Genomic DNA, 15,545 nt, shown 5'->3' on the forward strand with positions numbered 1-15,545 from the left:
AGCTTAAGGATACAATTTTTACTTTTTTGGAGCAATATCCGCATGCGAAACAACCAGTGTCAAACTTTTCTTGCACATTAAATTACATTTCAAAAGGGAGAGAAAGTTAATGAACTCAATGTAGTTAACATGACTTATCTAATCATGAAGTAGTAGCTGTGTTATCTATCTTAGTTTATCAGAGGAAAATCATAATCACTTATTGCAATCTTAATTCATTGTACAGGTAAAGTTATTTTCTAATTTGAATTAATTTACAAATCTGTTCTATATTTGTACAGAAAAAGAACATGTAGACACAGAGCATACACTTTTCAAAATGTCGATAAAATTTGTTTGCTAATTCTTTGTGTATTCTTCAAAATGGATTTGTTTATTCACATTTTTTTCTAATTCATGTGTGTTATGTCATTTTTTTGTTTTGTTACGTTTCGTAAATTCTGGAACACCTACATGTGATTTCTTTTAATATTATGTTCTAATCATTATATACTTTTTAAAAATTCTATTGCAAGTTATGATTTTTAAATTAATAAAACTGAAATTGAAAAAAAACCAAAAATTTGAATATAATCCATTGTTAGCTAAAATAATTTTCAAGTAATCTTACTGCTGATTAGTACAATTATTATTTAGTTGAATCATCTAAATGTGTACGAAATGGGTATTCTTATTAGAATTCTGTTCATTTTTTTTTCTTTCTTTATTTGTATTATATATATTTTTTAGAATCTCTCTGAATAAATATGTTAATAGCCATGACATACAAAAAATGTAAATATTGTACTACATGGTTATGAATGTCTATCTCACTTAAAAAAAAAGATGTTATTTTTTTAGAAGTTCATTGTTTTGTAAAAACCTGTAAATAAAACAGTAAAACGATTTTAGAATTTAAATTAGCAATAAGTAACAATATGCCACTTAATATGTAAATGCATATTAATTATTGAGCTTATTATATTTGCTATATATATATATATATATATATATATATATATATATATATATATATATATATATATATATATATATATATATATATATATATATATATATATATATATATATTTCTTATTTGTATTTCATCGTTAACTAGGTTTTTTTTTTAATTCCGTAATCTATAAATTACTAAAGCGTCTATGTAAAACGAAAATATATATAATTATATATATCTTGATCTCTAATGGAGTGAACAAATAGAGGTAATTTTTGTTTGCTGTTCAATTCATATTCATTTTTATACTAGTATTTATGTTATGAATAAAATTCTCCCTATACATAACTGTCGTATCTTTAACCACTTTCAAAAGTACATGTAAATGGGTATTTTAGACATCACAGTATTTAAAGTACAAAACTCAGTTATAAGTTATCTCTCTTTTAACTTGAGAAACTGTTATGATAAAAATGAATAAGACTTAATGATTATCCTTTTCGGAACCATTCTAACAAGACCTTGGAATCTCAGTAGTTAACTTGAGAAACTGTTTTGATGAAAATGAATAAGACTTAATGATTATCCTTTTTGGAACCATTTTAACAAGACCTTGGACTTTTAGTAGGGTGTAACTATCTATTTCTTGCGTCAAAACAAGTTAAAAATGACGCTGTTTCAAGCCAAATATACACAGACTGCGTAGTCTTAGGTCAAATCTTGTTGATTTCAAAGAGTCATGGCTGAGTTGCCAACAATGAAATAGACCTACGTCACTTTGTTGTTTGACACAACTACCCAAAGTCCAAGCTCTTGTTAAAATTGTTCTATATAAAGCAAAACAATTTTTAAAGCAATTTTGCATTTAAAAAAATCTTTAAATAATTAGTTCTGCCTTTTTTGAGTCATAAGTTCTTGCGTTAGGAAAATTTCGCACTTTTTTATGAGGGTTGGATAGTAATAATGTAGATTAATTGGTACAGGTAATATTCAGACACCTTATATTAGCAACATAATTACATCCCAAAGTTGATACGTTGTAGAAATTAGAATTAAAATATAAGTTCCTCTATATTTGGTAATAAAAGTAGCCCTCTAAAGTCTAAGACTTTTAAAGAATTATTATTAATAAGAACAAACAAAGTATGCCATAACTTCAAGCACAATACTTGTAATCAGTGTAAAGACATAATGTATAAATTCCCGAATGGTATATATAATTGTTGATATATACTCGTATGTTATGCATATAAATGTACATGCTCTCAATGAGATTCACTTTAAAAAAAACCAACACCACTTTTTTTCTAATTAGTTATCTACAAAGCAACATATTATCTTATACCTCAAATACTATTTTTTTTATTATCGTTATATAATTTCCTATTGCTTATGAAATAAAATACAAATAATGTTTGCGTATAGTATACGTGTATTCACAAATAACACAGGCGTATAGAGGCTATAATTAGCAATATATAGAGGTTTAAGTTAATGTTCAAGTGATATCCGGGCGGGCCGGGTAGACAATTTCATCTACATAAATTATTATAGTCCATCTCATGGTCTCCGAGTGTAGCAATACATGGGCAGATCCTATGTATCCAGGGTATATAACAGTCTACTATATTACAGTTGTTCAGTGTAATTGCTTGTATTTTAAATTCATAAAAAAAGAAGTTGCTGTCTTAATTGGGAGGCTCTATTTAGCTTTACAGTCCATATCCTCCCTTAAGTCTTAAGTCTAAGACTGCATAGTGGTATTGGGGCCAGCTGAGTGTTATGAATGAGATATAAACATTTGAGAAGTTTAGGTGACCTGCAGAGTGCGTGTGGTCAACGATACACATGTTGGTATTATCCCTGGGTGCAGGATAACGATAGACTACCCATCGTGAACCCGTCGTCAACGTGGGAAAAGTGACGCAGGCGGAGGCACGAGCACAGTATGACACTGGTTTAGGGTCCATTAACATCTATTATGAAAGGTTTGATCTACATGGCAGTGTGTCGATGCACGTGTACCAGAATATGCGTTATACATGTACGTGTGATGCATCCTTATCGCCAGTGATCTACATAAATTGTGGTCTCAACTGTTCATGCATATTCCTGCTGCCGGTGAACTTGTTTATTTTATTCAGAAGACAACTTGCTAAAAATATTGTTCGGACTAAGTATTAATAAGTGTCATCAGCTAAAGCCATGTTATATACTCTGTTTATATATATGTTGGGGGGATATGTAGGTTTTTGTGTGTGTGTGTGTGTGTGTGTGTGTGTGTGTGTGTGTGTGTGTGTGTGTGACTTTTCAGTTATTTGAAGGTGTGATTGCGAGTGTTTGAGAGTGTTTGTGTAGAGAGTGCTGTATGCAGTAGCTATATTTTTTTCTTTACACTGTAAATAAAGTCATTTTCACGGTTCTTCATCTTTATTTATTCAAACATCAGCTCATAAACGAGGGAATTTCCAGGCCTTTTAATACCAATTTTGACAATCAATGACCAAATTTTCCTTGGGTATCTGACAGCAATTTACACGAAGCCAGAAAGAGAAATGGTACGTACATAGACTGCTGAAACCAACAAAGCACACACAAAGGATGCAACAATACCAATAACTTCACTGCTTGGTCATGGAATAGTCATTAATATTATGGAATCATCATTGTTATTGGCGGACTAATGTTCGTGGGTTTATTTTTTTTTGAAGGGGGGGGGGGTGTAACTCTTACCCACAAATTTACATCCTTACGAATGTATATATACAAACATTTGTTTAATAGTTATTTAAGGAATAAGGAATCATTCTTTGAGTATAATGAGGTGATAAGTTTGGTCGGGGCATCATCAAATCCAATAAAGCCCGAATGGCTTTATGATAGATTTGATTACACAGATGAATCTCTGCCATTCAGTTAACTGAAATGTGACTGAATGGCATATCTGTACCATTAAGTCATCTTTTCAGACCTTTTAGTTAACATTCAATTGACTGAATGGCAGAGGTTCATTATGTGTTACGCCCCGACCGAAATTATCACCTCATAATATTCAAAGAATGATTCCTTTTTACTTATATTTAATATATAATTTTGAGCCATCGAACGATTAAATATTTAATTATGAATTTGTAAACCCCGCTGGCGCCCAATTTAGCGTCATTTGAAGTTATGGGTTTTATAGTAAAAAATCTATGCGTAGTGTTATTACAGGCAAAGACACCGGAAAAACAAATATTCAAAATTAACCTGAACCTGCTGTCATCTACAAAGTTTGATTCTCAATAATCTAAAGTTTTGTAAAGGACAGGTTATCGTGTCAAAGATTTTACTTCTGTTTATTTTGTTTTTCTTCTAAATTTTGCGCGATTTTAATCAAAATACTTTCTCAGGGTTTGAATATGGCTATTGTTTGGAAAAAGGTTAAAATGTTTGTAAATCACATTTGCCGTTTTTACTATCATGAATTTAGATAAACGAGTAACTACATAAAAAAAATGGAGGACGGAATATACCGCTTGACTGTTTTGTCCATGTAACATTCTGAGTGCTGTAACATTAATTTCTTCTTGTTCTTTTTTTATATGAATAATTTGAATGAGGAAAGTATGATACATTCTTTATTTGTGTTCATAAGAGCATTGACGGTTATAGTTATTAATAAATCACCGCACAAGTCGCTGGCATTTTTATCGATTATATATATCGATCGGGCAAACATCGAATAAAAAAAATTAAGATAAAAAAATGGCGATAAAGTTCAAAATTGTTTAATGAATATGAATAAAACTTAAAAAGAGAATGCAATATAAATAATTGACATAAATGATGGAAACAAAAAAAAATTGCCTTCTTCAGCGGCCTTGACACAAATAATTACGGCGGTAGACAAAGACAGTTCAAAGACTCAGTATCCATGGCTGGTCGTGGGAGTATTTCTTTTAATTTCTTTCTTCTCCAGCGACAATTAGTTGAATCCTCCCATTAGGAACGGCCACATCATCATGCTGTCTGGAATGTCCACCATCTGGTCCATCCAGTACCAGTTCATGGGATTCATTTGTCGTCTGCGGACTGATCCCCTGCTTCCGGGTGTGCTAGGGTTTAATGTGTCCGTTGCTCCTTAAAGATGGTATCAATGAAAAAAATATAGCACAAATACACATTTATAATTATACAACAGACCAATTTTTATTCGCGTGCGAGAAATTTTCGCGGGTTTATCGAGAGCCTCATTGTCGCGAATGTTTCTCGTCGCGAACTAGTTTTTAATCAATACAATTGTAATATAAAAAGACAAGTATGAGTAAAGCTTGATGCGAAAATTATTCGCCACGAACCAGTCCATCTCAGGTAAATCGCGAAATAAATTCGACGCGAATAATAGTTCACTTACAGCATACAATAAATCACAGATATATAGCGATCACGCTTATTATTAATGACGCTTACAGCGAAGTGATTTTTATGTTGAGCAAATACACATTTATGTATATAAATATAACAAGGTAATAGCGAACTAGCGAACACGCTCGTGATGAATTAACGCTTACAGCGAAGTGATTTTCAATCCCTTTGACTTTTTGACTTGTTGCAAACTTGACGAATTACGCTTTAAACGAAGCGGAATAGCTCATTCCGTGGCATTTATTAGTGTTTTACTGTAATCAACTATTAGATTTCTAAACATATTAAGAAAAAAGAAGTTCAAAATAGAATTTTGTAGGCATCAAAACGGGAGCATTAAAAATGAATGATAAATGACAATAATAGAAAAATACTAAATCAATAATAGAACTACTTCTATTCCATGAAATGTGTAAGAGAACTATTCTTAAATTTGCTAGAGTTTTCATCACAAACAGAATATTCATGTTGATTGTTGCTAATACTGTATCTTAATATCTTAAAACTGTTTCATTTTTCAGTAATTAATGTGAATCCATTATAAAAGAAGAATCACTCTTACCCTTTGGCGCAATGCTGTTGGAATCGAGTCCTCCTGTAATACAACAATGACATAATAACAACTTAATGTCAAATTTGAAGCAAAAATGACAGGTTTATCATTTTAACATTTTTTCTTGAAAATTAATTGCATTTTTCTTTTGGAGATATAATCATGAAAAAGTAATTAAAATTGTTGTCTACATGACTTATTAATTAACATAATTATGATCAAAAGCCATCTGTTTTCCTTTAGAATGTAAACAAGACATAAGGGACATATTTTTGTAAAACTGCGCAAATGTTTACGATTTTTGTCTTCTGAAATAAATGTTGGTTTTTTTTTCACATTCTAACACACATTAATTTGATGATAATAATAAATGATTGAGGGGGAAAAATCACATCATTGGCGGGGATTTAGCCATTTTTTTCAGAGAAAAAGAGTTTTTGGTTTGTTTGATTGCTTGCGTGGTTGGGGTTGGAATTCTAAACCTATCTTAAAGCTTTGGTGACCTAATGTATTTTTTTATTTCCAGATTGATTGTTTCTATGGGTGGGATAATACATGTACCTGCAAAACGTCATTTTATGCCTTTTATTTTGGTTTGTAAGTATACTAACTAAAGTAGCTGGGGATCTTAATTTTGTGTACTGCCACCATGTATAAATTTAAACTAAAGCAATAAAAACCCTATTATGAATTCATACTGACATTTAATTAAAAATAAGTATGGATTACTACTATAGCATTTACACTATAGATCTAAATAGGATACTTTTATTATTACCCAAAGCATTTGGCGTTGGTTAGAAAAAGTGAAGCGGGAAGTCATGAAATGTCTCCGTTATGACGTCATAAACGAATGTGCACAAAACTGCTACTGTAGTTGTCTAAACTGTCTACAGTTTTGCAAACTCGCGACATACCTTACGGGAAAGGGGGCGGGGGTTAGTTTCTGAACGCTTCCTAATATAATTTTTTTTTTAAATGTTGATATAGCCATGCATTTCCGCTAACTATGTTCTTTGTATAAAACAAGATTATCTATCAATTCCTTACCGTAAGGCTGATTATTCTGGCTCAGCATTCTGTTCAACGCTGTCATAAAGGAAATAAAATAACAAAAATTCAATGTAATATTGAGGTAGTAATCGAATTTTATCTATTAATATATATATTTAATTAGAACAAATATCGTATCAATAGATTTGAAAAAAAATCATTATTGATAAAAGCTCTCCTGATGAATGTTATACTTAAAAGTTTGTGATATTCGCTATTTATGTAAATAATTGTTACCAGTTTTAAACACTCTTATTTTACCATTGCTTTAAGTCGTTTATAAAATTTATCAAATCTCCAACTCCATTTTCAAAGGATTTTGCGTAATCCTACCTAAGGCAGTCCATAAATGATCCTGGGCAACCGCCATTCCCAACAGACACAGGGTCAAAAAAAGGACAGCATTCATTGTGACGTCAGATCCGTATTATCTCACCTTTAAATCACATACGAATTGAGAAATAAAAAAATATATTTAACGGCAGTTCAAACTATAGCCGATTGCGTTTACGTACATGTAAACGTGACAATGCGTATTTTTTAAGGGGCGTTTTCTAGCCTGCTCGCAGAATAAATAATTCAATCGTAGATTTCTGAATACTTTTGAATGAAATGGACTTAAAAATTGTCATATTTAAGAAAATATTTTAACGTGAAAAGTTTGATAAAAAAAAACCCCACTTTTTATTTAATTAAAATTACATTTACCTAATATACGGCCGATATAGCTCTTAAAGAGTCTTAAAACAAGACTTGATACATTAACGTTGAGTGTAGCTTTGAGCGTCGTAATTTAATTAATGCATGTATCTAAGAGCGTCTACTTCTTTCATTCCATAGTTTAGGAGCATGTTGGGGATATAATTCCAATTTCATCTAACCAAGTGGAAATGAAATACAACCGCTATGATCTCAAACGTAAATCACGCTTTTAGTATAGCGGTTATCTATTTTTGGCAAATAAGTTATTTTTTGCGTATTCTTCGCGTATTCTTCCTTGAAAAAAAAGGCATATGCAAAAATATTTGCTGGTATTTAAAACCGAAATATATAAATTGTTTGAGATTTTGAGATTTGTTTGGAACATAAATCTGTTAATTTACAAAGAGGAGGTGTGCGCATTTGAAGCCCTGTGATGATTAATCATATAAAGTAAGACGATGATTTTGATTAATTAGCACCCTGGCCCACTTGTCCAGCGTATGAGGTCGACAAAGTTGTGGAGTGATTTATACAATAGCTGGTCGTATAATAAAAACACAGTACTTGTGTACGAAATTTGTAGTAATTCACAAAGAGATACACTCAGAATCTTTTTAATTCAATCACACTATATTAATTTTTGCACTTTCGCCGAGAAAACATTCACAAAACCGTTCAATTGTAAGAAAAGGTCGAGAAGTTAGTAAATATTTAAAAAAAAAAAAATTAATGAATTATGTGTTTGAGATTAATGAATTTCAATAAAACAAAACCAAATATTTGTTATAAAAAGGATAATTTGCAATAATAATTTTAAATTAAAAAAAATCACTGAAATGAAAACAACTTGTATTTAAAAATTTATACATGTAATGCCCCTTTTCAAAAATGTCTATTAACCCTCGTCATGATGAAATCGTTTTAATTTTTTTTTCTCAGTAAAACGAATTCAAATATATACTTTAAATCAAAAGGCTTGTAGACACATACAATTTTTATAATTTGTTTTAAATTGGATAAACATAAACTAAAAAACTTAAAATATTACATTTCATCAATGGCTATAAAATCTTGATATTTCATTTCTCGAAAAAAAATTTTGTTTAAAATTGAAACAAAAAATTCACATTACCTGATTGAGGAACCTGTATAATTAAAACTAAAAAAAATATTTTAAAGTGGGGGTTTTTATATGAGGCGTTGATTTTACCTGACCGTCATTTCAAAAGGTACCGGGCCAAAAGAGGCGGGGGATAAATTCTCGCTGGGTCAGTCCTGATTCATGTGGCTGACCTGATTAATGTCATTGATGCTCCGGCCTGGATTCGCTCTCATAATTGTCTGGCAAACCATCAGCGACCCTCGGGCGCTCATCGGCGACTAACCCACAAACTGCAATATTTCATTTCATTTCATTCAGCAAGGATTTTTTTTATCTAATGGATTCTTCCTTTTTTCGCCTTTTTGATGTTTCACACGTGTTGAAATTACAAATACCACCGGCGCGCGCGTGGTACGAGCTACATTTATTCTGTTTTGGGGTTGATTTTTTTTCTCTCTTTGGGTATAATTATCATTAGACGTAAAGCTAGGATGGTAAAAGGTGTTATAAATTTCGTTTCAAGCTATGAACTATTGAGCCACAAGTTAACCGTCACGCTGTAACTGTCTTGTCCATTAAAAGTCACGCGCTGATAACACAATAATTCATAATTTTTCACCCTAATGTGTAAAAGGTGATGAAAAAAATATAAATCTTTGTATGAAAAGACCATCAATGAAAACTTATCATTCTACGCCGTTACTCACTTAAGTAAAAGTCTTTGGAAGATGTTGCATACGCATATTAACACTTTAGTTTTAAAAGTAAAAATAAAGAATATATTTCAAAAAAAAATTAAATAACATCTTTTATATAAAAAAAAAATATGTTTAAAATATGATTTGTTGCAACCGAGCATCCCAAGTGATAAATTTAGCAAACGTTTTACAAATCTGTATGTCAATCATCTATCTATCTATCTATCTATCTATCTATCTATCTATCTATCTATCTATCTATCTATCTATCTATCTATCTATCTATCTATCTATCTATCTATCTATCTATCCATTTAGCAGTCAGTTGACCGAGTCGCACTTGAATCTACATGTGTATATTCAACGCTTTAAGGAGTCAATTGGATCTTTATGTATTTGAAAATGAAGTTCAGCTAAAAACTATCATTTAGCAAAAAAAGTCCGTCAATCAGATTTACTACTCTTCTTCTTAAGGAGATCAATATAGTATCTAAAACGTCACAACCATTCAGTCCTTTTAAGAGCATACTCTGAAAGCCATTTGTAAGAGCATCAACTGACTCATATAATTTTTCGTTATATATTATGAGAAAAAGTTAAAAACACTGCAAACCCGAAAATCATTCCAGTAGCTTATATGATATTTCCTGCAATAGACAAAAAGAAATCGAAATTCACATGCCATTGTACCAATTAACTTTCAAAATCAACCGTTTAATAGTATATTTTGCATAGCTATAGAAACTGTGTGTTAATTGTAAAACTTCAGTATAATTTAATGATAATCAAATGAAGTATTTTGAATTGGAACAAGGGTTAATATAAAATGTTCTCTAAAATTAATGATATTTGTAAGAAACGTCGCAAAGTTAGGTAGAGAAGGTAGGTTTAAAAATCAGAGAGATTAACATTGATTTCTGAATTTCAAATACTGAAATATACAGTATAATAGCAATTGTGAAGAATACTAAAATTTGCTTTCTTCATGTAAGGATACCAGAGAAACACCGCTTCCTCTTTATAACACCTATTTACGTTTTAGTTAGAAAGTATTTGTTTTGGTTACAAAGTGAACACATTCATTCAATTTTACCAATTTTTCACAGTTGTTTATGGCCTTATTTACGTGTACAGCATGACTAATTGAATTAGACGTCCGCCCATTATGACTTAATGAGAACGATTTGTTATAAACAACTTGGGTTGAATAATGGGATAGTAATATAGTTATGTAAGATAGTAATATTACTACATGTACCTGTGCACATGCCTTTTCCAATGTCAAGAGCTCTCTCTCTCTCTCTCTCTCTCTCTCTCTCTCTCTCTCTCTCTCTCTCTCTCTCTCTCTCTCTCTTAAAACCCCCAAATATTTTAATAAAATCATTTCATGTCTCAGTGCTCTCTCTCTCTCTCTCTCTCTCTCTCTCTCTCTCTCTCTCTCTCTCTCTCTCTCTCTCTCTCTCTCTACCCCCAAAACTTTTTCTATGAGTTAAGATCGTTTCATGTCTCGGCGCTTGCTTCTCTCTCTCTCTCTCTCTCTCTCTCTCTCTCTCTCTCTCTCTTCTCTCTCTCTCTCTAAGCCCCCTAAATCTTTTACTATGAGTAAACATCTTTTCATGTCTCAGCGCTTCTCCTGATTTAAGATTCGCTAGACTGCAATTCATAGGGGGAGACTGAACGAGCGGCCAAAAAAACAAAAGTGAACGGCCCCGGTTTGTGTTCTGTTTACTTTCTTCTACAAGATTCTATCATCATGACTTAATTATCACGACATCATAAAATTAAAATCCTTTCTCCCTTTTAAAACATCGTTTCGTCACAGGTGGTAAATGAATTTATCAACCAAAACATAACGTCTTCTTGTGTTATCAAAAGCTTGTAAAAAGCATTTAACAACAACGCTGACAATTATTAATAATCGGTGGCAATTAGGTTTATGCTAATGGTTATAAGTACAGTGTCTTATCCTGGAACTGACGTCAGGTCACAAATAAAGAAAATTGTCGCCTTTAATGTATGATCACCCACGATTCCAGCATCTCGGAAATTATTTTGACAATTCCTTTGGCGTCTCAAAGTCTTTTACCGAGAGAACCAGAATCTTTTGACAATTACGTCTGTCCTGAGAGCATCTTAACAGTTGCTTAATTCTCTCACGGTCTTTTACCAGTGGCACATTTATAAATGGCACTTTCGCCAATAAGTTCAGTCTCTTGGAGTCTTTTACCAGTGGCATTTGTACAAATGGCACTTTCACAAATAAGATTAGTCTCTCAGAGTATTTTACCAGTGGCACATTTAAAAATAGCTCTTTTACTAATAACATCGCTCTCTTAGAGTCTTTTACATGTGGCATTTGTACAAAATGGCACTTTCAGCAATAAGATCAATCTCTAAGAGTCTTTTACCAGTGGCACATTTATAAATGGTACTTTCGCCAATAAGATCAGTCTCTCGGAGTCTTTTACCAGTGGCATTTGTACAAATGACACTTTCACCAATGACATCAGTCTCTCAAGTCGTTCAAAATGGCACTTTCACCAATGAAACCTGCCGCTTAGAGTTTCTGTTTTACCAGTATTACTTTAACCAAAGATTCTGGCCTCCTTCAGCTTTGTCCCCAGACTACCAGAGTCTTTTAACAATGGTCAAAAACGCATGTCCCTCAGAGATTTTCTTTTAATAATAGCACTTTTACAAATCGTGCTTTTCTCACCGTAATCCGTCACTGATTGCTCTTTTCAAATGGTTCTTTTATCGTTTACACTATTCCCTTATAAGTATATACCAAAGACAACAGTCATTTAGAGAGTGTGTTACTAGAGACGCCAACCAGTTGAAGTATATTGCTAGTCTCTCATTCTTTTACCAAAATATCAGCCTATCAGAGCTTTTAACAAATTCAACCATTGGTATAAGCCTCTATACGAGTCCTTTACAAAATAAATATACTTTTACCAATAACACCCGGTCCTTCTATTTATTACATGTATCAATGACACTTTTACAAATGGTAATCTTACAAACAACATCCGTATCTCAAAGTATTTTAACAATGGTAATTTTACATAATTTTATGGTCTTTAACCAATTAATCAGTCCTTCAGTCATTCATCAAAGGCATCTAAGTCAAGGTGTTTGATTATATGCGAAAGACTCTCAAATATTACTCGATCAGCATCATCCTGTCAGGGTTTTTTTTTAATTTTACTAATGATCCCTCCCTTTAAGAAGCTTTTTGCAGTGAAAATGTTTGCTTATATAAATCCAGAAAAAGGTGATATATGTTATATTTGCGTTATGAGTAAATATTCTTATTATATTGCATCTGCACAATAATTTGACGTAATGATGATTCAGATTCTAAATTTAAGCAGCTGAAAGTTCATATTGAACAAAATACCGTCATTAAAGACAGCTTTCGTATACATGCAATATTACATGTATTAAAATGTGTCCATGTGCGTTAAGATTAATGCCTAATACATATCAAAATTATTTTTTTTTTAAATATGCCCAATGCATATCAAATTTACGGTGTGAAGTTTACACGAATCAAAGGCCAGGCTGAGGCTAATATGCATTTATAATATGCACTCAAACTTTAAAACAGAGGTCAAGGTGAACGGCCAGCGATTCGGTGCATGGAATGTGAACTTTCGCGCATTATTCTTTCGTGAAATTTCTTTCTTGTTTATTCGCTTTGACGTTTATGTTAGTGAAAAAATGACAGCGTAGTAAAATAAATTACCGCGCTGACGAGGCAATGTGTGGTGAGAAAACATGACATTATGTGCCTGACGTTTTGATATATCTTTCTCTCAATGGCCTTTTTTACACCCCCCCCCCCCTACTTTTTTATCCATTAGATAAGGAGGTATAATAAGGGAGCAGCTAACATACTGAAAATGTGGTGGAAAAATCTGGACCTTATGTGTTTGCGTTTTTATGGATCTCTCTCCCCCCTTCTTTTCTTTCTCCGTTAGATAAGAAAGTACAAAAAGGTAGCCACGAACATATTGATAGTGATCAAACATTTGTGTGGTGGAAAAAAAACTGGACACAATATGTGCTGGCGTTTTTATGAGTCTTTCTCTCAATATTTTTTTTGCCCCCCCCCCCTTTTTTTCTCCGTTAGATAAGAAAGTATAAGGGAGCACCATGCAAACTGAAAGCGACCAAACCTATGTGTGGTGCGAAAAACGGGTCAATATGTGTTGGCGTCTTTATTCATCTTTCAATGTTTCAATGGTTTTTACCCCCCCCCCCCTTCTTCCCAATACTGAAAGTGATCAAACATAATTATATGTGGTGGGAAAAACTGAATATTGTGTGCCTGGTGTGTTAATGATTCTTTTTCAAATTTTTTTTGCCACCTCCCCCTTTTTTTCCGCACGATCCAAAAGTATTAAAAAGGAGCGCCTGTCTTTTGAAAGTGAAAAAGACAAATTCTAATAATTAAAAAAATGTCACCCAATTTCAGAATAAATTAAAAAATACATTATCATTTATATATTTGGAAATACGAAATATTTTTAATAAAAAGATTAAAGGTTATTAGATTAAAATATCAAACATTCTAATATTAAAATAAACATATTGGGTGATGTAAAACAATCGAAGATTCAACACCATCAGCTTATTACGGCACTTGCCATGTTAATGAGTTTTTGGCAGTATGTCCAAAATGTAGAACAGTCGACTGATGTACAGACACACAAACGCTCTCTCTCTCTCTCTCTCTCTCTCTCTCTCTAATACACACACTGTGGAATCATTAGAATTCGTGGTGTGTCATTTTCGTGGTATTCGTTGGTAGCCCTTCCCCCACGAATTTAAATCCTCAACGAATTTTTTTTTAGAAAGAGTATTCTTTTTTACTGAAGTTAAAACTGATGACGTACCCACGAAATTAAATCCCCAGGAATAAGTTAAAAACCAAAAATACACGAAATTTGGCCCCTACGAATTTAAACGATTCTACGGTATATATATATATTTCATTTAGGGCGAGGCGATATTGGATTTAGAATAAAGATTGTAGCTGTTTAAAACTTCTGATTAGGAAAGGGGGTAAACTGTTTAATTTGAGAAGACATTATGTTATAGGGAGGGATAAGTCTATGAAATGTAATCGACAATGGTGAAAGGTGAGATAGATACATGTATGCGTTAATTCCTGCTGCGCTCGGTTCAACGGTAACGCCGTTAACATATCATTTACAATAAGCAAGGGTGAAGCTAGTATAGTTGGCACATACTTGTTATATTACGCAAATATCATAATTTAATAATCTGCGGCAAACATACATCTAAAAAAATTAATAATTCTTTAATGAATTCGAAAACACTCGCATAGATGGTCAAGTGAGCCACAAGCCTGACTGAACGTAAACTTTCTTTCAAATACATATTTTATAAAAAAGCAAACAACAAGATATTGATTATTCATAATATTTATTTTTGTTTAATCGTCAAGCAATAATCAATCTGGAGAGTCATTTTTTCTGGAGTCAAAGACAGGAATGAGGTATCCGTCGTCGTCGTCAAAGTTGAAGAAATAATCTGTCGATGAATTTGACGTCCTGTGAGTAGCTTCTAGATAACCCGGCGGAGGGGTCATGACCTGTGTGTCGTCACTTCCGCTAGGATATGGCGTCAAAACAAATGTTTCGTTATCGTTATCTGTGTCCAGAGACGATGAATTTCTTTGTGCTGAGAGAAGGTGAACGGCGCTTAGTTTTTGGATTTCGATTCTAAGTTTGAGTTCATGAAGAGCTCTTCGATAGAAAAATCCACACTGGAGAGAAATAATGAGAGTACATTTATTATAACTTCCTCGAATAGATGTCCAATATTTACAACAAAATATGAATTACTGACAAAAGAAAGATGTAAAACACTGAATGATTATATGTAAATTAAAAGAGACCAGTAAAAGTTCAAAGACACATAAAGTCGGGCTGTTTTAGCTTACATGTAATATGTAAGTTGTCTGAAAACAAAGTACATTTGAAAAATGTTTTATATGCCTACATGTAAGTAATGCTTCGGTGATTCTTAAACGTACAAGGTATTTTAAATTTTGTTTGC

General features: G+C 32.4%; 2 protein-coding genes across 2 annotated transcripts in view; both read right to left on the reverse strand.

Moving 5' to 3' along the window:
* Positions 1-4,882: 4,882 nt before the first annotated feature.
* LOC128163563 (uncharacterized) lies at positions 4,883-8,832 on the reverse strand. Its single transcript, XM_052827192.1, has 5 exons — positions 8,785-8,832; positions 7,284-7,386; positions 6,948-6,986; positions 5,907-5,939; positions 4,883-5,059 (listed from the first exon to the last, which is right to left on the reverse strand). Exons 2-5 carry the CDS (start codon positions 7,357-7,359, stop codon positions 4,905-4,907), a joined length of 303 nt encoding a protein of 100 aa, XP_052683152.1. The 5' UTR covers positions 7,360-7,386; positions 8,785-8,832; the 3' UTR covers positions 4,883-4,904.
* Positions 8,833-14,892: 6,060 nt separating this feature from the next.
* Positions 14,893-15,545, reverse strand: part of LOC128163634 (integrin alpha-9-like) — a 56,265-nt gene continuing 55,612 nt past the window's right edge. The window contains exon 21 of the mRNA XM_052827263.1: positions 14,893-15,252. Within this exon, the coding sequence (XP_052683223.1) occupies positions 14,938-15,252 (315 nt within the window). The 3' untranslated portion in view covers positions 14,893-14,937. The remainder of the gene's footprint in view (positions 15,253-15,545) is intronic.

Source organism: Crassostrea angulata, chromosome 9, assembly GCF_025612915.1.
Source record: "Crassostrea angulata isolate pt1a10 chromosome 9, ASM2561291v2, whole genome shotgun sequence".
Taxonomy (NCBI): Eukaryota; Metazoa; Mollusca; class Bivalvia; order Ostreida; family Ostreidae; genus Magallana; species Magallana angulata.